The following is a 25,787-nucleotide window of genomic DNA, read 5'->3' on the forward strand; positions in this document are numbered from 1 at the left end:
ACCCCCCCCCCCCCCTAATGAGCTAACTTTAGGAGTTGAGTTAGGCCTAGGGATAGCAATGGGACAATGTGGGTGCGGGGCAATGCAGGACGGTATGGGGCGGAACCTTAGTTTTTTAAAAGTGTGCACACGGGTGAAAAACAATGGGCAACCGAGGGCGGAGGAAAAATAAAGTGGAACAAGGAAATGAGGAATCATCGTCAAAATATCAAGGTAAATTTATTTGAGTTTTTTTTCCAGTTACAATAGAAACGCTTCTTCCTTTTTACATTGTTTTGACTTAAAAGGACAAGGAATCATCATCAATAATAGAATTGGTTCTTCTCTTTTACATGTGTTTGCCTTAAAAAACTGTTGAGTAGAACATATGGTTAATGTTCAAGAGTACTTGTTTTTTTGATATCATATGCGAGATTAAAAAAAAGTGAATAAAATGTAGTAATATGATCTTTTTCTAGGCGACAACTCTATTTTCAAATCATTTGCAGAAGACCAAACAAAAAGTCATATGAAATGAAAGTACTGGAGCAAAAATCAGAATCGTCTTTATTTTGAGATACAAAGCTTATGAATTTTATTTGTATACATGCATAACATAAAGAAGAAGAAAAGCTGCAACAGTGAATTTACCGACAGTTACTTACTCGATGCATAATGCAGTAAAAACATAAGTGGGGTGGGTTTATGCGGGGCGGAGCAGGTTAAAAATAGGAAAAAAAAGGGTATGCGGGGCAAGGCAGGTTGAGAATTTTGTCGGTTTGACTAAATCTGCCCCACACCGCCCCATTGTCATCCCTAGTTAGGATCCAATTCATTTTTTCAATTGGTATCAGAGCAAGAATCGTTAACTTATTGGTGTGTCTCAATGTTGGGCCCATGTTCTGTTATCCATACTCCAGTTACAGTTCTGGCATAGGGGAGTGTCATGTTCCATATGGATTAAGGGAATGAGTTACGATATTCTTATATGGACTTAGGCAGTCTCCTTCCTAAACTAATTTTTGGGGTTAAGCCCAGGAGCAATTTCTACATAAAAAAGAATGAAGGAACGAAGAGATAATATGACCCGAGGAAAGCAAAAGTATTACTTATAAATGATATGTTCCTTCATCTCCTTGTGAAATGTACATTGCCTATCAAATTTGAATGCTTTGCTCTGATTTTCCAATGCCTAAAGTATGTAGTTGATGTGATCACTTCAGCAATGACTTAAATTGCACTACTGAGGTGTATTAAATTGCATATAGGTGCAGTTCCACTGCCACACCAACCCCAACTATAAATATAAGGCTCCAAAAAAATATTTGCACCTGACGAAAACAGAAGGGAAAAACAAGGAAAGAAACAAAGGAAGGAAATAGGAAATTATGTTATGGTTGTTTTACAAGAGATTTTTATGAAGGTGCAAGCAGGGTGCTTCAATAGAAGTATGTTTTAGAGGGGTAGGGCCATTGTGCTTTTCATGACAAAATAGACTGACAATGACTTGGGTGATTGTGATATTGACTAAGTTGCTCGGACTCTTCACTTTCAATGTCACATTCATGTTGACACGACGTGGGTGTAAGTGTGGAATCCATACCAAATATGGTCAATGATTTTGGGTACTTTGCCTAAAATCGATAGAGAAACCCGAAACACATACAATGATTTCTGAGTTATGAAGGAATGAGTAATGAGTCTGGGAATCAGGCCTCGTCCTCTTAGATCTGGTACGAGCAAGAGTAGGTAAGTTAGTATCGATCTGGTGAAGAAAAGACATGTTCTTATTTGAACATCTTGTTTGGACTTTGGACTACTGGATTTATATTAATTTCTCGGTGTGGATATTGTCAGGAATTGATTGAAACTTTAGCATGGTTCATGAATGCACAACTTTGGCCAATTTAACTCGCCGGAGAGATAAATCAGTGACCTTTTTCATTGTACAAGCAAGATTGGTTGGATTAGCTTACTTTCTGTAGGTTATATATCCACTTATGCAGCTTTCTTGATTGCCTTTAGGGGTGTCAAAAATGAACCCAAACATAGGTAACCCGCTCAACCCGCCCATAATTTTAAGGGGTGCTAATCACCACAGTGCTGCCAGACCATACAGGTTTATGTACTCAACGAAATGGGAAGAAGCTTTCGGGAATATCAGAAAATTGATCATGCCCAGAGTGACTTCCGACTACTGCCCTATCATGTTGCAATATGAAGACTGGGACCACAGGAAGTCATACTTCAAGTTTGAGAACTGGTGGCTCAATGTTGATGGTTTTGAGGGGCTTGTCCACAGTTGGTGGAACGAATTTGAAGGGAGGGCTGCCCTGACTACAAGCTTAGTGTGAAGCTAAAAATGTTGAAGCAAAAACTCAAAGATCGGAGCAAATCAGTGTGGGGAGTTATGCGACAAGAAAGATAGTCTTCTCAAAGAATCAGTTGATACTGATCTAGCTCAAACATTTGAACTTTATCTGAGGATGAACTACTGGTGAGGGCAGCAATCCTGGTGGAGTTGGAGGATTTGGCAAAAAATGAGGAATCTAGATGGACGCAAAAGTCTCGTGTTCTCTGGCTAAAACAAGGGGATTATAACACTAAGTTTTTCCAGAAAATGGCAACCTCCCACAAGATATACAATAACATTGATAGATTGAAATGTTTCCATCAAAATGAAATGTTTGAGAAATCTTTCAACCACTTTTATAACACTAATTCACAAGAAACATGGAGCTGAAGAATTGAAGGACTTCAGACCAATAAGTCTGATTGGTGGAGTATACAAAATCATAGCCAAGCTCCTTACGTAAAGAATGAAGACTGTCATGGGAGAATTGGGAGAATTGATAGATGAACACCAAATGGCATTCTTGAAAGGAAGACAGATCATGGATGCAACATTATTGGCCAATGAATTGGACAGTAGGGTGAAGCAGAAGCTAGTTGGAGTCCTATGTAAACTTGATATTGAAAAGGCCTATGACCATGTCAACTGGTCATTCCTTCTAAAAATTTTGAGAGACATGGGCTTTGGGAGCAAATGGACAAGTTGGATCAAAACTTGTATATCTACGTGAAATTCTCTCTTATCATCAACGGTAGCCCAGAAGGTTTCTTCCAATCACAAAGGGATTTAAGGCAAGGTGATCCATTATCACCCTTCCTATTCATCTTAGCAATGGAAGACCTCAATTCTATGATCAGAAGAGCAAGTGAGATTGGGTAGATAACAGGCTTCCCTGCAAATGATATAAGGGGAAATACTATGGAAATCACACATCTGTAATATGCAGAGAAGTAATGCAAATCAGGCATTTGAGGGCCATCCTAACCATTTTTTAGGGCATCTCAGGTTTACATGTTAACTGGCATAAGAGTTGCTTGTACCTGTTAACCAAGTTACCGGTATGCAGATACTTGCTGAGAACCTAGGATGCCAAATGGATTCCTTACCAACTAAATATCTTGGAATGACTCTTGGTGCAAAAAATAAAGAAGTGGAAGTATGGAGTGAAGTGTTGGAAAGAAGTGAGAGAAAGCTGACAAGATGGAAGAGCCAATACCTATCTATGGGAGACAAATTAACTCTCATAAAGTCAGTAATGGATGCCCCCCCAACTTACATGATGAGTCTATTCCCAATCCAGAAAACATAGAGAAGAACATCAACAAACTAAGGAGAGTCTTCTTGTGGCATGGGAACAAAGAGAAGCTTGGGTACAACCTAGTCAAATGGGATGAGGTGACCCTCAACAAAATACAAGGGGGTATGGGGATAAAAAAGTTGAAAGTACAGAATGTTAGTTTGTTGAAATAGTGGCTTTGGAGGTTCTGACTGTTCTGTATTAAAGAATTGGCATTATGGAGAAGATTCATCTCACGTAAATATGGTCTTCAAAATAATTGGATCACTGATGAAGTAACAGGTGTTTTTGGATGCTCCGTTTGGAAAACTATCAGAAGACTGTGGCCTTCTTTCACCTCCAATGTATCATTCAAAATTGGAGATGGGTTAAAACTGATTTTCGGAATGAGATTTGGATAGGGGATAGGGACTTGAAAACCGTATTCCCAGATCTATTTATTTAAGTCTACAACAGATGGCTACAGTGGCACAGGTATGGAATCCTCAAGGGTGGGACCTGATTTTCAGAAGGGCTCTAAATGACTGGGAGATTAGTAGAGTAGTTGAAGTGTTTCCATTCCAGTGTCACAGAAGGAGCTAACCGTCCAATATAGAAGTTGCACAACAAAGGGAGTTTATATGAATCATAACCGGAGAATGAGAATGGAGTGGCCATGAGAGCTAATCTGGAAGATCAAAATTCCACTAAAGGTGTCATGTTTCTCATGGCTGGTGATCAGAAAAGCATGTTTAACTCACGGAAGGTTACAGAGAAGACGTATACAGGTTTTCTCAAGGTGTCATATGTGTGATAAAGAGGCAGAGATTAATAGCCACTTATTTCTACATTGCAAAACAGTTGTATATCTGTGGCACATGTTCTTATGCATAGTTGGAGTTAGCTGGGTAATGCCAGAAACCTCTTTAGACATGCTGAAACACTGGGAAAGAATGAGCAGAAGAAGAAGATCAAAAAGGGACTGGTGGAGATATATTCCAGCTTGCATCTGGTGGACATTTTGGAAGGAAAGGAATGAAAGATCCAAATGACGGGCAAGCTAGCAGCATTCAGAAGATCAAGATGAAGAGTCTGAGTTTGCTGTATTTTTGGTGTTAACAGGATATGGTGGGGGAGGTAGTAAGTCTAGTGGACTTCATAGGACAATTGTAAAGTTCTTTTTGGGTTCTTGGTTATCAGGGCGCCCTCTGGGATTGTAAATCCCACCTCATCAGTTGTTACTTGATGAGTTTATTTTGGTGTGAATACAAAGTTACCTTATCAAAAAAAAACTGGTGATACCCACTGACGTATGTGACAGTTACATACCCCTTTTAATGAAGGATGATGCTTTGGGCCTCAATTAAAGGCCTGAATTTTTAAATGAAGGAACCAGTGGGCTCAAGTCTGGTCATTTTTAACAAAATAACAATCTCAACACAGCCCATCTACAGAGAGGACTGTCTCTTAAAGATACAGAAAGCCAATTTGTATGCAGCATAGAACAGAACAGAGTAACGTGCAGGAGATGTCAATAATTTGTTCAAGCGATATTTTGATAGATGCAGTCTTGCAAACCACAGATCCAAAGTCGCAAATCCTGATTAGGGACGGGATGGAGAAGGGGGTAGAAGAAGTTGCATGCAATACACTAGAGCACAGATTAGTGTCCTCCATTGAAGAATGGGAGATTGAAAAGGCTGAGTCATTGTGCACACAACAACATCTAACTACAGAAAAGAGAAAGAGATGTCTGTTTGGGTAAAACAAAATCTGATCAGACTGGGGAAATTATTGGGTGCCGACTTCCAAGGCCATGAACAAGAAGCTTTGGAACTTCTATTACACGTGGATAGTGCCAGACAAGCCACACATCAGGATGCTGCAGTAGTTTGTCAGAAGACAAGGTTCAAAGGTTCTAAAGAATTGAAAAGTTTAGTAGCATTTTATGTGAAATTCAAGAGTGGTAGGGGTAGAGAAAAGGGGAGAAATTTCCTTACAATTTCATGATGCAATTCAAACAAGTATCGTGGAATGTAAGGGGTTTGAATAATAGAGATAAGAGGGTTATCAAGAACATTATGGACGACTGGAAATCTGACATCATTTGTCCACAAGAAACCAAATTACAGGGGGATATGTAAGGCAGATTTGGGGGGATAGGTGGGTCAAAATGGAATGTTTGGAGGCGAGTGGGACAAGAGGAGGGATAATGATGCTGTAGGATAGTAGAATATGGAAGGGGGAGGTACTAGAGACATGGACATATACTCTCACCTTTAAATTTGAATCACAATTGCAGGACTTTTCCTGCCACATTACAGGAGTTTATGCACCCAATTGCTATGTGGAAAGAAGACTAGTATGGGAAGAAATTGGCTCTATTGGAGGATTAATAGAAGGTCCATGGGCAATATGTGGGGATTTCAATGTGGAAACATATGCTTCAGAAAAGAAAAATTGTACTAGAAGAACATTAGGAATGAGAGTGTTTTCTGATCTGATTGAGGATTTGAATCTAATTGATCTCCAATTGGAAAATGCTAAGTTCACTTGGTTTAAAGGGGACAACCATCAAATAGCTTCAAGAATTGACAGGATCCTGTTATCTCAAGAATGGGATGTTGTTTTTAGTAATCTGAAACAGTATACCAAGCAGAAAATAATCTCAGATCACTCCCCAGTCACACTTCAAGGTGGTTATTGGAAGAAGAACAAAAGTTATTTTAAATTTGAGAATTGGTGGTTAAGAACAGATGGTTTCACAGATAGAATTAGTAAGTGGTGGGACTCTATCGATTACATTGGGAGACCTGACTACATCCTGGCATCTAAATTAAAAGCTTTGAAACATAAATTGAAGGAATGGAATAGAAGTGAGCAAGGAAGTCTTGGCCAACAGAGAAAGAATATTCTTGAAAAGATGGCTGTTGTGGAAAATATTGCCACGGATAGAGCATTGACAGAAGATGAAGCAACGAGAAAGGCAACTTTACTTCTGAATCTGGAGGGTTTAATAAAAAATGAAGAGATTTACTTGAGACAAAGGTCAAGATTTGTTTGATTAAAGGAAGGGGACAAGAATACCAAGTTCTTTCTCAAAATGGCTACTGCAGACAAGAGGTATAACAACTTAGATCAACTGCTCATTCTGGGGAATATTGTCCAAGATCCAGAAAGTATCCAAGGGGAAATAGTGGAGTTCTACCATGAAAATGTTCAATGGAGACCCGGCAACAAATTCTTAAACTGTCCAAGGCTAACAGGGGAGGAAATAGAGGACCGAGAAAGAAATTTTGATAAGGAGATTCTGAGAAGTTTAAAGCAATGTGCAGTGGATAAGCACCAGGACCAGATGGTTTTACAATGGTGTTCTACATCAAATGTTGGGAAGTGGTCAAGGGTGATATCATGAAGACCTTTCAACATTTCTATGACCAATGGAGGTTTGAAAGAAGTTTTAATGCTACCTTCATAGCCTTGATTCCAAAGAAAAAGGGTGCTAAAGAACTAAGGGACTTAAGACCTATCAGTTTGATAGGAAGCATCTATAAAATTCTCTCAAAAATGCTCATAGAAAGGCTAAAACGAGTGATGGCCAAACTTGTTAATTCACAACAGCTAGCTTTTATTAAGGGGAGGCAGATCATGGATGATGTTCTAATAGCTAATGAAGTTATAGATTCCAAGTCAAGTTTAAAAAAACCAGGCATCTTATGCAAATTAGATATTGAGAAAGCATATGACCATGTCAACTGGGATTGTCTAATGGGTATGCTAGAGAAGATTGGTTTTGGTCTCAAATGGAGACAATGGATTAAATTCTGCATATCTTCAGTAAGCTTCTCAGTGTTGATAAATGGTTGTCCATCAGGGTTTTTCGGTTCACAAAGGGACTTAAGGTAAGGTGATCCCTTTTAACCTTTCCTTTTCCTATTAGTCATCGAGGGACTCAACAATATGATTATGAATGCAAACATAGAAGGATGGCTAAGAGGTTTTGAAGTAGCTAGAGCCGGAAGGGAAAGCCTAAAGATAACTCATCTACAATATGTTGATGATACCCTGATATTCTGTGATGCTGAAGAGGAACACCTCAAAATTTTGAGACTAATTCTAGTCTTGTTTGAAGGAATGTCTGGACTTCATGTTAACTGGAGAAAAAGCTTCTTGTATCCAATTAATGAAGTGCCAAATATGGAAAATTTGAAGTTAATTCTTGGTGGTGAAGTGGGTGCTCTTCCAACTACTTATTTGGGTATGCCTTTAGGGGCCAAATCCACGTCTTTGGAAATTTGGAATGGGGTGATAGAGAAGTGTGAGATGAAACTAGCAAGGTGGAAGTCTTAGTACCTCTCACTTGGAGGAAGACTAACTTTGATCATTTTTTTGATTGATGCACTTCCAACATATATGATTGTCTTTATTTCCTATTCCTTGAGGTGTCGTTAATAGGTTGGATAGCATCAGGACAAAGTTTTTGTGACAAGGAAACAAGGAAAGCAAGGGGTACCACTTAGTCAAATGGAAAAAAGTGATCAATGATAAGACAGTTGGGGGTTTAGGGATCAAGAACCTTAAAAATCAAAGCAATGCTTTGAGAATGAAGTGGCTTTGGAGGTATTCCAACGATGATCAGAATTTATGGGGCTCGTCATGAAAGCAAAATATGAAGAAAGTGACAATTGGATGACAAAGGAAGTTATCACTCCCTGTGGTGTTAGTTTATGGGAATCCATCCGATCACTATGGGATGAATTCAAACAAAACACCAAGATTAAAGTGGTAGATGGTGATAAAACTAGATTCTGGAAGGAGATTGGCATGAAACAGGAAATCTGGAGACACTTTTCCCGGACATAAATACTCTGGTTCTTCAGCAACAAAATACAATAGTTGAACTATGGACATCTCATGGGTGGAATAATATAATTAGAAGGCACCTCAATGATTGGGAAATTCCAAGAGTTACAGAATTCTTCAGCGTCATTGAACAATTCAGTGGCTTGGAGACAGGGAAAGACATATTGCAGTGGTTGAGGGAACAGTACTATGGACTGTTAAAGTAAGTGCAGCATATAGGAAGTTGAAGCACCCAATTATGCAGGCATGCAAATGGTCTTGGAAACACATTTGGAAGGCCAAGATCCCACTGAAACACCCCGAAAATGAACTAGGATGAACTAGAGTTTCACACGAGTTTCTTGAGTTAATAACTTGTTAAAGTAATGAGAAAGAGTATCCAAGGGCAGGCTTGAGTAGTTTGAGGTCAAACGTCAAGGAACGACCAAGACGTTTGGAGACTAGTCGTTGTATGTTAGTGTGTTGTTCATGTTTTGGTGTGTCGTTTGGAGTCTAAAATGATTGGTGGTAACCCTAGTATCTAAATGGTCGTGTTTAGGGTCGATATATCTGGGTATGATTCCCCAAGGACCACCCTAAGGGTCCTTGAGGAGGACCCAAATGTTTGCCAAAAAGCTGTCAAGACAGCCTTGATCGACGCCCCTAAACAACGCCTAGTCAATTGGTTGACGCCCCGTAGGGTGGGGGTGGGGCTCCACACTTTGTCGTGGGAGCTTAGCCCCCAACTTGAGGGGTCTCAGTCACCATTGACAGACAGCCAGGACGGGCCGTCAATGGGTTGACGCGTCGTCAATGGTGGCCGTCAATGGCCACCTGCAATTTCGTCAAGTTCCAGCCAAGCTAAGGGTGGTTTGGTAAATTCCACCCTTGGCTAAATAAATGGGGGAACGGTTACTTTATGTTATTTAGGGTATTTTAAGTTGGTTAAAACACTAAAACCTAGAATTAGAATTCATTATTTACTTTTCCTAAAATCAAAACTCTTCCCTCCTAAAAGAATTCTCTCAAAACTCCACGGAAGCTCAAGGTCAAGGATGGAGCTAGGGTTGTAGATTTCTATGGCTTTCTTCTTCAATTCTCTTAGGGATTTCATCTAATAAGGTATGAGAGTTTTTTATCTAAGGTTAGCTATCACCTTAGAGCCAATTTCAAGTGATTTCAAAGTTTATGTAAAAGTTCTATTTTCACTCTAACGCAAGGGTTCTCGCATGAAACGATTTCAAATGATTAGATATGATATTATTGATGTTAAATTGATATTTTACAATGAAAATCTCCATGAACTCTTGATCTTCTCGAAACTAGTAAATTTGGATTATGAATTGGATTTGTTGCTTATGATCTAATGTTAATAGAATTGGAATTTAGTTTATGTTGTTGTTGATTTCTATGGTTATCTATGCTATTGTATTGTGAATTCATGGAGGATTAACAAAATAGTGATTGTGGCTATTGGAAAAGGTAAGTTGACCTAATTCCCTTACTAATGTAGAATTGATATAGAATTGCTCTCGTGTGGTATGGTCCACTTATGGTGACGGTGTTTACTTCTTGTTCTTATTGTGATCATGGACTTGTCAGCATAATTATGTGAATTGTAGTAGTATCATATTATGGTATATATGAAGGTACAATGTGAAGTTGGTTATGTGAAGTAATGTGACTATGTACAAGGTGTTATGGCACACATGAATGTATAAGGTGAAGTTATTAGGTGATATATATATATATATATATATATATATATATATATATATATTCTTGTATAATGTGAAGGTGTTCATGTGATCTTGAGGAGATATTGTATAAAGCTAAGTGATATTGTGAATGAAAGCATATTCCTCTAAATATTGGTATGTGATGATGATAGACTATGAAGAGTCTTTACATGTTGATATGGTGTCTTGATTAGGTAGACCTAGTTGCCCCTACTTGATACATGAAAGTTATGTTGAATGTGATCTCTTGACTTGGTAAACATCCTTTCTTGAGAATGAATGAATGAAAGAAAGTCTAGGATCGGTAGACCTAAGTTGGTGCCCTTCCTTGAATGATAAATGAGGTATTCTAGAGTATGTCTTGAACCAGTAGACCTAAGAATGGTGCCCCTTCTTGATAAGTTTAGAACCTAAGTGAATGTGCAAACCTTGAATATAAAAAGAAGGTTCATAATGAAGTGAATCAGATAGACCTAGCATGGTCTTTTTCATGAATGAGACATCCTAATGAACCTTGATCGGCAGCCCTTGTGGACCCCTTCTCGGAAATGGTATTATGAGTTGGTAGGCTTAGTGACGGTACCTTCTCTAATACTCTTATGTGAATGAACTTACTCTATGAGAACCAAGGCAAATCACTGGTGGATATGCTTAAGGTAGTAGCTCTATTTGAAGTATGAGACTAGAGTACAAAGAAGCCTTTTGATATCCCCTAAACCATGTGCCTACACGGGATGTGTCCTAGTTCTACCTTTGGCAACTAGAACACCTTCCACGGTATGGGGTCTTATGACACCGGATTCCATACCTAGCTAGTATGGTCTAGGGGGTTAATGCCTATTCTCATCATGTGGGATATGCACTCTAGTTATTGGATAGGTTCTACAACGTGTAGGTAGTAGTATGGGATGCTATCTACACATGGCACGAGTAGGCTTTGAAGATGCTAAAGTGAGTTCCCTAGGTCTTCCAAGGACATTATGTGAAGTCCTCTGATCTTATGATTGAGTCCTAAATGACCTAAGTAATGTATGTTCTCCTAATGATAGTATGTTGAATAGAAAGGTTCTTATCTAGGGTGGCTTTGAGGAACACTTAGGTATGCTATGGATGATGCATAAGTTTCTAAGGTTTGAAGATGAAGTTGGTGAGTCCTCATAGATTCGAGGACAAGACCCCATATGTTCCTTTTTATGGTCTTTTAGTCTTTATTTTAAGTCTTGTATGGACTTAGTCCTAAATGTTGTACTCCAAAGGTTATTAGATGGTTTTGAGACATGTCGTATAAAGTTTAGAAAATCTTCCGCTTGCTTATTAATGAAAGTATTCTTTGTATGTGAAGAAAGTTGTTAATTCTTATCTATTTTTAAGTATCGTATGCAATGAATGATCCATGTGGCTTGTATGAGACCTCCGAGCGGTCGAATACGCCGGTTACAACTAGGGGGTGCTCTCGTGTCGTGACACCCACACAAAGTGGCCTGTTTTGTGTGGTTACTGGCAAAGGAAGTGGTGTTGACAAAGGAGAATTTGATGAAAAGGGGGATATATTGTGTTCAAGATGTTTTTTTTTTTTTGTGGGGAAACTGCATAAACAGTCAATCACTTGTTCATCCAGTGCAAGGTCACTGGCCAATTGTAGAGTCTATTCCTAAGGCTCAAAAACATCTCATAGGTCATGCCTGGTAGAATTGCAGAGGCCTTGTACAGTTGGGAAGAAGCAGGATTACAAGCAAAGAACAGAAGCAACTGGAGAGTCATTCCTGCTACTATTTGGTGGACTATCTGGAAAGAGAGAAATCTTAAGAGTTTTTGAGAATAGGGAGCATGTGCTGCAAGTAAAATTGAATTGTACTCTAACTTTGTGTTTTTTGGTGTAATCGGATCTACTCTATTGACAGTCTCTATCATTGATGTTTTAGACTCATTATAGGGATAGGAAAGTGCCTTTAGAGTTCATTATGTAAATATGGTTTCAGTACAACCCATGCACTAATTTTAAAGAAATAGAAACAGTTACCAATCTCAAAAAAAAAATATGGGGAGGATAGATTCTGGTGTAGTAACATAAGCACGAATGCTTATGGAGCAGGGGTTTGGGGAGCTCTCAGAAACTTATGGCCCAAGTTAGAAGCAAATTTACATATCAAGGTGGGGGATGGAAGGAGACCTATATTCTGGTGGGACGTATGGATCAAACAAACCCCCCATAAGACATATTTCCTGACCAATTTATATTGTGCACCAGTTCCGAGGCAATGATCAGTGATTGCTGGACAGAACAAGGTTGGAATAGCCAAATTGTTAGAGGAAGTGGGGGATTTTGTAGGCACCAATATTGTCAATGATGTTGTTAGATGGTCTCACAGTAAGGATAGTATCTTCACAGTTGGCAGGGCATATAAAAAGGAGTGCAACTCGCAAAGTAGCAGATACCGGAGTTCATGGAAAAATATGTAAAGGACTGCAGCACCAACAAAAGTTAAAGTGTTTTACTTGGTTGATCATTAGAAAGGCATGCTTGAGTAAAAAAGTAAAGACCATACTTCCTTGGCGCTCTTTATGTGGGAAGACAGGGGAAACTAACAATAACCTATTCTACATTGTACTTTCACAGCACAAATATGGTCCATGTTTCTCAACTTTTCAGAAGTGAAATGAACTATGCCAGAGCATGCAGCTGATTTACTTAGTTGTTGGATCAGGAGAGGAGGTAGCAAGAGACAGAAGACCTGGTGGAATTTGATTCCACATTGCATTTAGTGGATAGTGTGGAAGGAGAGGAATAGTAGGAATTAGTAGGAATTTTACAGATATATCCAATTCCATTCACTAGGTTAAATGGAATTGTCTTGTATCTCTATATTTTTGGTGTAAAGAGATAGGATTAGAGGATTCAGATCAACTTTTAGAATTCTTAGGACCCTTGTAAGTATTATGTTTTTTGTTCTTTTCTGATTTTCTGAAGGTCCCCCGCATATCCTTAATGTTGAAGAATACAATGTTACCAATTCTCAAAAAAAAAATAAAAAAATATGGCATTGTTATATACTTATTATATTATATAATGAAAGAATTGAAATTTCAAATGATAAAAGTAGTGTGTACCTAATATTTGAAAAAGAATATTTTTTTGCCCAGTTAGAGATTTATATATATATTTTAATATAGAGATAAACTAAATTTATGTAACTACCAAAAGTGTCCAAAATAGCTAGTGGTTCAACATGCCATGTCAATTTATAAAAGAGCATATCTTTAGGGATAAATGGAAATCTTGGATTGAAGAGTTCTCAAATATAAAAAGGTGTTCAGACTTTTCGAACCAAAAAGGAAACTATGCCATATAAGATGGTACTAAAGAAGCAATGCATTAGCTGCTGTACAGATAATGCCAAGGAAGCAAACTTTCATATTGAAATGATAAAATCAAATCAGAGTTCCTCATCTAATGTAGACTTATTTGCTTATAAGTTGTTCAAAGTTAACCCAGTAAAAAGATATACCAAAAAGAAAGCCTGAAAAAAGGAGTAAGAAGATCACAGCAGCATTGGCAGTGGTGCCATGAACTCTTGAATGGTCGTGCAGCTTTATAGCCTTTAATGGGCAAAATACAAGTAATCCAAAAAATAAAAAATTGAGAGCAGAAAGAAACTACTATGAGGATGTTGTGGGAGTCTCTTTTGAGAATACTTTGTGCAAGGTCAAGAAAAAGAAGTTCTGAAAGATATAGGGGCCTGTTTTTCTTACTTATTTTCTAGTAAACACTTCAAAAATGTTTCCCTTTCTTTCAGTATGCATCAAATGAGAAGTGGATGCAGACAGACAGAATAAATGGAATAAGCCTCTCAACAAAATAAACTAAACATTAAACAATAACCACAAAATGCTATTTCATGTTTGCCAGATAAATAGAGACATGGGAACAAGTAACTAACATCAGGATCAGGACTAGCCTATTCCAACAAGTGGAAGAAGTTCGAGAAAACGGACAAGAATTACCATGGAGAACGCCAGAATACTGCGGGGCAATCTCCTGTCAATATATATAAATGGAAGATCAGTTCCCACAAATGAAAACTTTTGCTTCACTGTTTCATGAAGTATATATCTTTAAATGCTAACCTGAAGGTTGACAAGGAAGCCACAATGACTAAAAGCTTTCAGTCCTACAGCTAAAGTAAGCCAAGCAGATGCTATGGATGGACTTGGTGCTGTGGTTAAACCAATGAGAGCAAAACCGGGGCCGAAAAAACCAACTGACTGCAAAAGGAACAAATAAGTTGTGTTTGATACAAGTCTTACAAGAGTGTGGCACAAAAAAAAAAAAAAAAACAAAGATCAGAAAAAGAAGAAACAATAATTAAATATTCCATTATATCAATGATATTCAACAAGATCTAACTGAGCATTGAACAAAAATAATTTGAAAGAAAGTAGATCAACAGTTCCACTACTGAATAAGGCTGCTTTAATCTTGTACTTTGACCAGACTATCCCGTAGAACCAGTGGCTTCTGATGACAGCCCATCTCTACCACATACTATTAAAAATATTCAACTTTTAACACGTAAAGAGATGTGGACTGTTACAACTGCGATAGTCCGTGTTTAAAGGCAGAGATACAAGGGAAAGGCCATTTTCCCAAACATTGGGGCTGGACGTCCCCAAGATGAAATGTAGGCCTCATTTTATGTAAATTCAGCTTTATTAAAGAATAAAATTTGAAAATGTATAAACTACAAAAAAAAATATGGAATACATTAAAAATTGGATAAGATTCAAAAGCCAAAAGTATATAAAGTTAATTTATAAGTACATGTAGTATAAAATGGATACAACTTACTGAATACAACATACTCAGTGAAATCCCACAAGTGAGATCTAATACAACTTACTAAATACTAAGCTACAAATCTTATGTTAAGAGTGAAAAAACACATTATTCAAAATTCTAATCAAATACATTAAAGAAACTAAAAAGCAATTAGCTCTTAAGAGTAAGGGACACTCATCATAAGCCATAAAGCATGTGTGAACCTTTACGGGTATATAGGGCATACAACCCAAGGTAAAGCATGTACGGGAAAACAGAAGGTGATGCTCCACCTAGAAAGATGTCAGTCCCTGCAAAAGATAAGCTCCACATGCGATAGCATCCATAGAAGCTCTACTCCTTGAAGGACAACTGTGAAGCTTTGGAAGTTTCAATGAGGCCCTTGACAAGATCTCAAACCAAGGAGTTGAAAGGCAAGATTATTTGTGATATTGATGTCACATGAAAAGAATTGGACACCCTTATACCCATATATAGCATACAGGAAGGAGGAGCAATCCTAGTGCCATTCTCTTCTTCTTACTAAATTCTCTAGTAAATTGCATACCAATTGTTTGTTTAAATTCCCTAGTCAAGTTCTAGTTTTCTTGAGCTCTAATCCCTAGAAGTAATTGCAAAGCCAACTTTGTTGCAAGGATTACTTTAAGAAAAGTGAATTCTCACCTACACTTCTCTCCCATGGGATGACCCCAACCTCGTCGGCTTTATATATTTCATATGACCTTACTACTCTTCAAGTCGAGGAGAAGGATTGAACATGGTCAGTTATCAAAACAACGATCCAGATGACAACAAAAACAAAGGGATATGGAGAAAAATTACCTGCATAACTTTCCGGGTTAGGGTCACACTTATGCCTCTTTGGATCATCATGTCTGACAGAACCCCAGCAAAATAGCCAGTCAACGCCATCATACTCCACGGAACAGCACTAAACCATGCTGCTTGTCTAAGATCAACATGATATATCTAAAAGGACAGATACAGCTATATCACTACAATCATCACAAAAAATATATTGAAGTCACTTAGAGGATATAATAATGACACCAATCTGCAATAGTTACTCACTGTTTTGAAGTAAATGGGCATCCATGATAATATAACAAAGAATCCCTGCATCAAGAACAAAGAATTACCAGCTAAGACTGAATAATTTAGAAACTAAGTATAAGATAGGCGAAATACATAGACAGCTCCTTAAAGTTGTCACAAAATTTTCAGTTAGACACTTTCACAAAGCCTGTAATCTATACGACACCTAACTTAATACAAAATATATATTATAAGCACCTCATGCAAATGTGGCACAATCACTGGCTCTTACTACGATGTAGGCAAGTGAACCACTGAATTTCTTCTCTTTTCTCCTATTTCTTCTTCCATAGAGAACCCATACATCATCTATTTCGCTGTCATAACAGCTCACTAAGCATCCACATACCTATGTATCCCAAGCAAGAATCTATCATCAAATTTTAGGGTTTCTAAGAGAACACATCTCAAGGTTCAAGAATAGACTTTTGGGACTCTTCTTCAACATTAGGATTTCAATTGGAGCGATCTAAGGTGTGTAAGGCTAACTCTACGTGTGGGAGCATCATTGTTCCTCCCAACAATCCGTTTTTTCCATGACTATGTAATTGCATTCATGAACTATGTGGTGACTTTAATGTCTGTAGATTTCCTTCTGAAAAAAAAGGAATGCAACAGGTTAAACTCAGCAATGACAGAGTTCTCAGAATGCATTGAAGACATGGAACTCATTGATCTACAATTAAGTGGTGGAAGGTATACCTGGTACAAGGGTGATAACCATATCACAGCATCCAGGATAGACAGGAGTATGGTATCAACAGAATGGAATAATCTTTTCTCCAACATAAAGCAAACTACTATGCAAAGAGTGACTTCTGATCATGTTCCTATAGCCTTGCTATGTGGGCATTGGGAACAATCTAAATCCTATTTTAAGTTCGAAAATTGGTGGCTGACCCAAGAAGGATTTGTTGAAAGAATCAAGGTTTGGTGGAATGATTTTGAGTTCTATGGGAAGCCAGATTACATCTTAGCATGCAAACTCAAAGCCCTCAAAGGGAAATTGAAAAAATGGAGCAGAAATGAACAAGGTAATCTGAAATTGCAAAAGAACAACCTTCTCAATCAGATGGCTGAGTTAGAATCACATCAGAGCAACAGAGTGTTAACTGAGGAGGAGATAGAAAAAAAAGCCACACTTTTCATAGAGTATGAGGGGTGTTTGAAGAAGGAGGAAGTGGCCTGGAGACAGAGATCAAGGGCTTTGTGGCCAAGGAGGGGGATAGGAATACAAAGTTCTTCCACCAAACAGCTAATGCCCACAAGAGATGCAACAATATTGATCAACTGGAAGTTCAGGGAGAGACTATAACAGAGCCAAACAGAATTAAAGAAGAAATTATTTCTTTCTACAAAAAATTGTATATAGAACATGAAGATTGGAGACCCTCTGGAAATATCAGCAACCATCCTACCATTACAGAGGGTGAAAATGAAGCATTTCAGGCAGATTTTCAGGAACAAGTACTTGAGTGTTTTAAAAAAGTGTGCTATAAACAGCCCCTGGTCCTGACCGATACACAATGGGTTTCTTTCTGAAATGTTGGGAGATCATTAAGCATGACATTATGGGGGCTTTCCACAATTTTCACTCAACAGGGATGTTTGAAAAGAGCTATAATGCAACCTACATAGCACTGATTCCTAAGAAGATCGGAGCGAAGGAACTCAAGGACTTCAGACCCATCAGCTTAATTGGAAGCTTTCATAAGCTAATGTCCAAGGTTTTGACAGAAAGGTTGAACTTGAAGAGAGTTGTGGTAGACAAACAACAAATGACTTTTATCAGAGGCAGAGAGATCATGGATGCAGTGCTCATTGCTAACGAAGCAATTGATTCTAGAGTGTCCCAGAAGAAACCTGGTATACTATGCAAACTTGATATTGAGAAAGCATATGACCATGTGAATTGGGATTTCATTCTAAGTATGCTGAGACAAATGGGATTTTGTAGCAGATGGATCGTTGGATCAAGTTTTGTATTTCAACTGTTAAGTTTTCAGTACTCATTAATGGTCTCCTGAAGGCTTTTTCAATGCACACAGAGGAGTCCGGCAAGGGGATCCTTTATCACCCTTCTTGTTCATCATAGCTATGGAGGGGCTTAACAATATGTTGAAGATAGCCAAGACAACTGGAAGAATACAGGGATTTGAAGTCAGTAAGGTTGCTGGGAATAGCATGGAGATCACACACCTACAGTATGCTGATGATACACTAATATTTTGTGGGGCTGAGGAGGAGCAATTGCTGATTTTGAGACTTATACTAGTCTACTTTGAAGCCATATCAGGACTACATATAAACTGGAACAAAAGCCATTTGTATCCAATTAATGTGGTTCCGGATATGGAACACCTCTCACAAACCTTGGGAGGAGTGATAGGTACTCTGCCATCAGTATACTTGGGCATGCCTTTGGAGGCAAAGTCTGGAGACACAGACATTTGGAACCCAATAGTGGAGAAATGTGAAAAGAAACTAGCCAGATGGAGATCACAATACCTCTCCTTGGGAGGTAGATTAACACTGATAAACTCTGTTCTGGATGCTCTACCTACATATATGTTATCTATCTTCCATATTCCCTAGTCAGTAGTTCAGAGGTTGGACAAAATTAGAAGAAACTTCTTGTGGCAAGGAAATAAGGAAAGAAAAGGCTTTCACTTAGTCAAGTGGAAGAACATCATCATAAGTAAGATGCAAGGTGGAATAGGTATCAAGAATCTCAAAAAACCATCGCAAAGCTCTTAAGGTGAAATGGTTATGGAGGTATCATCAAGAGGACCAAGCACTATGGTATAGGGTGATCAACCACAATTAGGAGGAGCTAAATAAATGGGTAACCAAAGAGGTAAATAACCCCTATGGGATTAGCCTTTGGAAATCCATCAGAATATTTTGGCCCTTTCTCATTAACCAGTCAACTGTCAAGGTACAAAATGGCAGAAAAACCAGTTTCTGGTTTGATAAATAGTTGGGTGGTATGAGCCTCAAAGATCGCTTCCCTGACATCTTTACACTGGCTCAACACCAACAAAAGACTGTCGCTGAAATGTGGACACAACAAGGCTGGGATTTGATTTTCAGAAGAAATTTGAATGAATGGGATATTCCCAGAATACTTGAATTGTTTAAGGTTCTGGAGAGTTTTCAAGGTATACAAACAGGCGAGGATTATTTATGGTGGCAGGGGCACAACAAAGGTAGTTACAAGGTGAAAGAAGGATACAAACAGATAATTACCGGTGGCATTCAAGACTTCAAATGGCCTTGGAAGCAAATTTGGAGGGTCAAAGTGTCACACAAAGTGGCATGCTTTACATGGCTACTAGCCAAGGAGGCAGTCTTGACATTGGATAATGTGGCTAAGAGAGGAATCTCTCTATGTAATAGATGTTGCTTGTGTGGGAAGGCTAATGAGACAGTGAGACATCTCTTCTTACATTGTAACTTTACTGGGCAACAGTGGCTGATTTTCCTTAATCTCAGAGGCATATCTTGGTGTATGCCTAGCAAGATTGATGAGACTATTCGGTTGGGAGATGGCTGGAGTTGGGGCTACAAAAGATGGCGGATGATCCCTGCTAGTATTTGGTGGATTATATGGAGGGAGAGAAACGAGAGATGTTTTGAGAATAGGAACAACAACCTGCAAGAAGTTAAGCTTAAGTGTATTTTGTTGTTCTGCTTTTGGTGTACAAATGTCTACTCCAATGAAACTGAGGCAATCATAGATGTTTTAGGATCCATTTAGATTTGGTTCAGTTTTTGGATAGATTATACTTCCTTTCTGCTTTTGTAAATATGGTTTTTCAGTATTACCTAAGTCCTATGTGAAATACAAATGTTTACAGTTTCAAAAAAAAAAAAATAAGTTATGTACTCCCTCCGTTTCAAAAAGGATGACCTAGTTTGACTTGGAACGGAGTTTAAGAAAAGAAAGAATACTTTTTAATCATGTGGTTCTAAATTAAAGTTACGTCAAATGTACCAAAATGTCCTTTATTCTTGTGGTCTTAAACATGCCACGTGAAAATTTAAAGTTTAAGTGTTGCCAAAAAAGGAAAAGGGACATTCTTTTTGAAACAAACTAAAAAGGAAATAGGGACATTCTTTTTGAAACAAAGGGAGTACAAAAATTCATGTTTTCCATGAATTTCCATTCATGAACCAATTAGGGATATCCTATGAATTCAGTGATGTCCGTTCATGTAGATTTAATTTGAACTCATGTATGAATTATATGTATATGCTCATAATTATTCGATTCAATGAACTCCACAATTTTGATACAAAGTATGGTTTATGAAAATTGAAAAATATGATTTTTTTTTCCTTCAAAGAGGATTTTAATGATTTATGTTAGAATGAGAAAGGTTTACACAACCTTACATAGAATAAGAATAGTTTATAGTATCCTACATGGTAAGAATTTTATTATAGTGTCTATAAATAGGGTTCTCTATGTAATAATGAAAATTCACAATCAATAATATTTTCTTCAAATTTCTCACAATTACTTTCAAGAAGTTGCTTATAAAAGAAAAACCTATACGATTTGACCCAAGTCTTCACAATATGATTTATGAACTATGATTTGAGCCAAGGCTCCAACAATATGATTTATGAACTATGATTTTAGTCTAGGCCCAACAATATGATTTATGAACTATGACTTATGGGATTTTAGGCCAAACATGTATCTCTCATAATCCCTACAATATATACACATGATTCATGTCATGACTTATGGGGTTTCCAAGCTAAACATTTTTTTAATGGGCATTTCACCAAATTATGATATATGAGCTTAAAGCTATTCAGGGCAAGTTTTTGGAGTAATGGTTAACATTGAGAAGGATGAGTTCAATAATGAATGCCCAAAACTACATTTTCCGTGGTAGGTTTAGGAACGTTTCGTTGATTTGGGTAAATCCTCATGTTTTCCGAAGAGCATGTATGGATCCTTTGCTAGCAAACCATTTATGTATGTTTTATATCCAACAAGGTATGAGGCAACTTAGTTAATCAGGCCGAGATCAGACTCCATGTGTTTCCATGGTGGTTATGTCGGGTTAACCTAAGAAGTAGAGTAAATTATGATAAGAAAAGACTTCTTTTTGAGTTATGATCCGTTTACTCTATGTTTTACTCATGATCTTCAATCATGCAGTTCACATCATGTTTCATTAAGCCATCTTACATACAGTACAATTCCATATGTACTTACCTATTGTCGAGGGTGTTGCATTTTGAATGATGTAGAATCAGGTATTCAAGATGGTCGAGCAGAATGTTAAGTTTTATGTTCCAGCTCTTGGTGCGCTCCATTAGTTCTTAGACTATATAGTAAGTCCATTCGGTTGGTTAAGCGTATGGCTAGGCTGGGAGCCTTGTCCTGATAAACAGTTTATTCAGTCATGTTAGAGGCTTATAGATGGTCATCTAGTATACTCTTATGACCTGTATTCCAGTTTTGACCTACGTGCTGCTTCACGAACTTAAACAATGATTTATGAAAAATACTTTATTTACAAGACTTATTCCCTTATGTTAAACGAATCCCTCCAGTTCTTTTAAATAATGCATTCTGCTCATGTCTAGATGTATGTTCTATGTTTATGCCATGATATGGGTTCGTTCTGGCCAGCGAAGGCATCGAGTATCGGTGCCGCCTAGTGTCTAGGCTAGAGGCGTGAGACTTGCTCACAATTTTTAAAATTTAGCAAACCAAAAGACGTCGACAGATATTTAGAAATAGAAGAGGCAGCTCAGTTTACTAAAGCTCTAGCTATGTGTGGGGTCCGGGGACAGGCTTGACTGCAAGGGTCTATTGTAAATATGTATTGCACTAAGAGTAGACATATAAGTACCTTCAGCATGTTATGAAACTCAATAATTTGAAACAAAGTGAATTTCCTTCAGGATATGAATAACTTGTAATATTTACACGTAATATGACGGTGCTTTACAAATTCTTGATCCAATAAGATATGGACTTCTTGATAAGGCAATGTAGACTAGCACCTCTATAAAATTAAGCAAGCTAGCACAGAAGTAGACAATTTTGCATTCATAGAGTTATAATTATACTATTAGAGATAAATATGTGTACCCAGCTATGCATGGCATTTGCAACAATTATAGACCATGTCGGTAGTTTGGAGAGTAAACGCCTGAAAGGAGGGATCCCTTTACTTGATTTTGATTTACCCTCAACTATATTGTGTATCTGCCCTTTGTTCTGTATATACCTCAATTCATGAATGGATATTTGCCGACTATGTTCAGGAGTACTAGAGGTAGCAGAAACCCACACTAAAACCCATAGGAATCCGGACAAGCCAAATATCACAAATGGTCCAAATAGGCCACCTTGTGACATAAGTATAGGAGAAAAGGTAAGTCCAATAGCACTTCCAAGCTGAAAACCAGCCATGGCAAGTCCGACAGCCCTTGAGCGCTCAGTAGGAGGAAACCATCTACAGGGAAAAGCACCAGTTTTAAAGCAACATGTTAAACCAGATCTTTCAGTTCTACAGACTACTATTAGAACTATTTAGTATATCATAGAGACCATATTATAAATTCAAAAGTTTCTTGACTTCAATACCTTGCAATCATATTATTCATGCAAGGAAGAGCAACCCCTTCGGCAATTCCTAGCAGCATCCTCATGGCAAGTAATGCCCATAATGATGCTTCTGCTGCCCAAGGAGTTAGAAGTGTCGCCATGGACCATAAAGCCACACCCCATGCCATCACTAACTTACCTCCGTAGTAATCCACCAGAGTCCCCCCGGCTATTGGCGAGATCAGGTATCCCCAGAGAAATGATGACTGCCATTAGTAACTATTTATCAATCAGAACTCTGAATATCAAATGCAAGGTCAGAACAGAAGTGGAAACATGATTTTTTAATCGATTTCTTTCATTTCAAGTCAAAGATTTTTTTTCGTATGTTACTATAGCTACTATAGTAACACATGAATTCAGAAATCAGTCAGTACCTTGAAAATCTAGTTCTTTGGCTCAATTCAAGAAATGCATATTTATCAGGAAAATGCTTTACCATAAAAGACTCACACAATCAAATTCAAACTGCATTTAGATGTCCAACATCAGGTTTTTGGGAGAGAAAATAGTTTAGTTTTCAAATTTTTACATCAGAAAATAAGAGCACCAAAAGAAATAACAATTTTCAGCAACTGTCCAATCCAAATGAGTTTGAATGGTCGGGATTTATTGCCCTTTTCTACCTAAAAGTTTATGAGAAGTTTTTTCGCACTTATAGCGCGTACGTCAAAAGTGTTCAATATAAGTCTATGAAAAGTTTTTGGCATTTACCACATGTTGGTTGCCCAATGTGAGGTGCCGCTGCATGTGAGCCATTGGACCTTGAGAAGGAATTAAGAAAGCTCTCCCCCACACCCTCCACGGATTATATATGGTGTGGTGGGCCATGGGGAAGGTGTTCGTTTTAATTTGATTTATGAGTTATTAGCTTTCATAGATTGTTAAAACAGACCGTGTGAATATCAGATTTGTACCCTTAGATTTTGTCACATTTAATTCCTCCCATTCACACCCCCACCCTTACCCAGAATAAAAGAAAGGAAAGAAGTGAACAGAAAACATAAAATGTTAGATGACAATCTAATACGAGGGTTCTGAAAAACCTAGACTAAAACAGAGGACATCAGCTTATCATATAAGACAAGCATTTCCACACCTTGATAATATTTTATTTTACTTTTGAGAATGGTAAAGTTGTATTCATCTGCAATGAGGGAATGCTCGCAACCAAACAAAAATTACAAGGCAAGTAATCATGAATACAAAGAGCATAGGAAATCTACTAATTGATCTACTTCATATAAACCCTCCCTCTTCTTTACACCTTGACAATACTTTCACAAGAGCTCTGACTTGAATCCTAACTAGGTCGACGCCTAGGATCTGAGGTAAAAATTGACTTTATGAATCAAAGCGAACTTTTCTTACAGCATATCCACCCTATAATATTTCAAAGAAAAAGATAGCAACATAAAAGATGAGTGACTTGATATCATCGAAAAGGTCACATAATAATTCATTTTAAGCTTGGATCTCTTCAAGAAATCAAGGAGACGAAAAACCATGTTAAGTAAAAGGAGAAAAGGTTGATTGACTTGCATTGCTGATGAAAATCAAAGAAAGTCAGCTTTGACACTAGCCAATGTAGACATAATTATCGTAGTTGACTTATTTCTTTCTTTCTTTTAGTCAAGAGAATGCTTCTTCAGCTTGGCCAATGAACTTCATTTTCCAAGCCAGAATTTTGAACTTGCAAGTTTATATACAAGCAGTCTAACATATTCACACTTGGAGCGGTCATGAATTTAAGATATGATGTTCTAGTAAGTTTGATGTAAGATATAAGAGATTAACTGTTACACTAATCAGCTAATTAGACTTAGTATTGGTCATGTCAGTAGATTACAATTACTGTTGATTATTGTTCCATTGAACTACTGCTCATAGAGTTAGTTGAGAATTAGGCTGAATAAGTCACTACTACAGTTGTATATAAACACATCTCATATGTACACTTCAGATCAATCAATATACAAATCATTGTTCTCTTCTCTAAATCTCTCTTCTTCTCTAATTCTTCTAATTGTTCTTAAGCTGTTCTTCTGCAGTTCATCTCAATCCAAGAATCTTCACTGATTTTTGCAATTGACCTAACATAAACTTTTTACCTATATTCATAAAAATATGTATATTTACCCTAATTAAATCCACAACCATCCATGTGAGCAATTTCCAAATTTATTTACTATAATGTAATTAATTGAATTGGTGTAGCTGGTAGGGTGTGGAGTAGAAAAAAATGAATGAAAGTACCTGAACAACGCCAGCAAAAGACTGACGCCAACCATGAGAAAGAGATAGGGGAACTATAGCCACTGACATAACAACTCTATCTGCGTTACATAAAGCCAAAGATAAGGCTAACATTGCCACAACTTTCACTCTCTCGGAAGTGATGAACTCCACAAAGCTCCCTTGTCGCTGTACTGATTGAGAATCATTGGAAGAAGCTCGTATTCGATTACTCCGAACCGGAACCTCGGTTCTGAAGAAAGTGTTAGCAGTAACCAATTTGAAAGACTTGTGATTGGGCGGAAATTTGCAGCTTGAAGGCAACTTGACATTGAATACTAACTGTTTAGCAGAGGAATTAGGTTTCCTAAAGCTCGAACTAGTGCTGAGATATCGGAGAGTCGCCGGAGAATTCATCTGTGCTGTGGTGTTATCGAAAATGATTTGCATTGAATTAGGATGAATTGATACCTCGTTTAAGGCATTTAATTTCGTTCCCGAATGTCACACTGTTATAAAACGGTGGCTTCAACTTGATGATGAATAAATAGCCTATGTGATTTTCAGTTTTCGCAAATGCCGTTACGGAGTCCGTTTGTTCCACTTCCTCTCCATGGATCCGACAATTGCTATTTACTGGCGTCCTTCAATTTTTTTTCTTATATTTTGGACTGATAAAATTATCCGTAAGAAATTTATAAAATAATATTTAAAATATATTGATGAGCTAAAAATTATATTATCTTACATATAAGATTACATAATAATAAATATTAATAATATAAAAAAAT

The 25,787-nt window shown here is 37.6% G+C and overlaps 1 protein-coding gene across 2 annotated transcripts in view; it reads right to left on the reverse strand.

Moving 5' to 3' along the window:
- The window catches only part of LOC107031772 (probable anion transporter 4, chloroplastic), a 27,513-nt gene extending 2,067 nt beyond the window's left edge, over positions 1-25,446 (reverse strand). The window contains exons 1-7 of one of the 2 annotated variants that reach the window (XM_015233245.2): positions 25,018-25,446; positions 22,741-22,967; positions 22,243-22,609; positions 16,098-16,142; positions 15,849-15,995; positions 14,315-14,452; positions 14,192-14,225 (exon numbers count right to left, since the gene is read on the reverse strand). In XM_015233245.2, coding sequence (XP_015088731.1) covers positions 14,192-14,225; positions 14,315-14,452; positions 15,849-15,995; positions 16,098-16,142; positions 22,243-22,609; positions 22,741-22,967; positions 25,018-25,446 — 1,387 coding nt within the window. Of the gene's footprint in view, positions 1-14,191; positions 14,226-14,314; positions 14,453-15,848; positions 15,996-16,097; positions 16,143-22,242; positions 22,610-22,740; positions 22,981-25,017 lie in introns of both variants that reach the window. The other variant, XM_027911831.1, reaches the window with a different exon arrangement.
- Between the last annotated feature and the right edge of the window lie 341 nt (positions 25,447-25,787).

Source organism: Solanum pennellii, chromosome 9 (assembly GCF_001406875.1).
Source record: "Solanum pennellii chromosome 9, SPENNV200".
In the NCBI taxonomy this organism is placed as follows: domain Eukaryota; kingdom Viridiplantae; phylum Streptophyta; class Magnoliopsida; order Solanales; family Solanaceae; genus Solanum; species Solanum pennellii.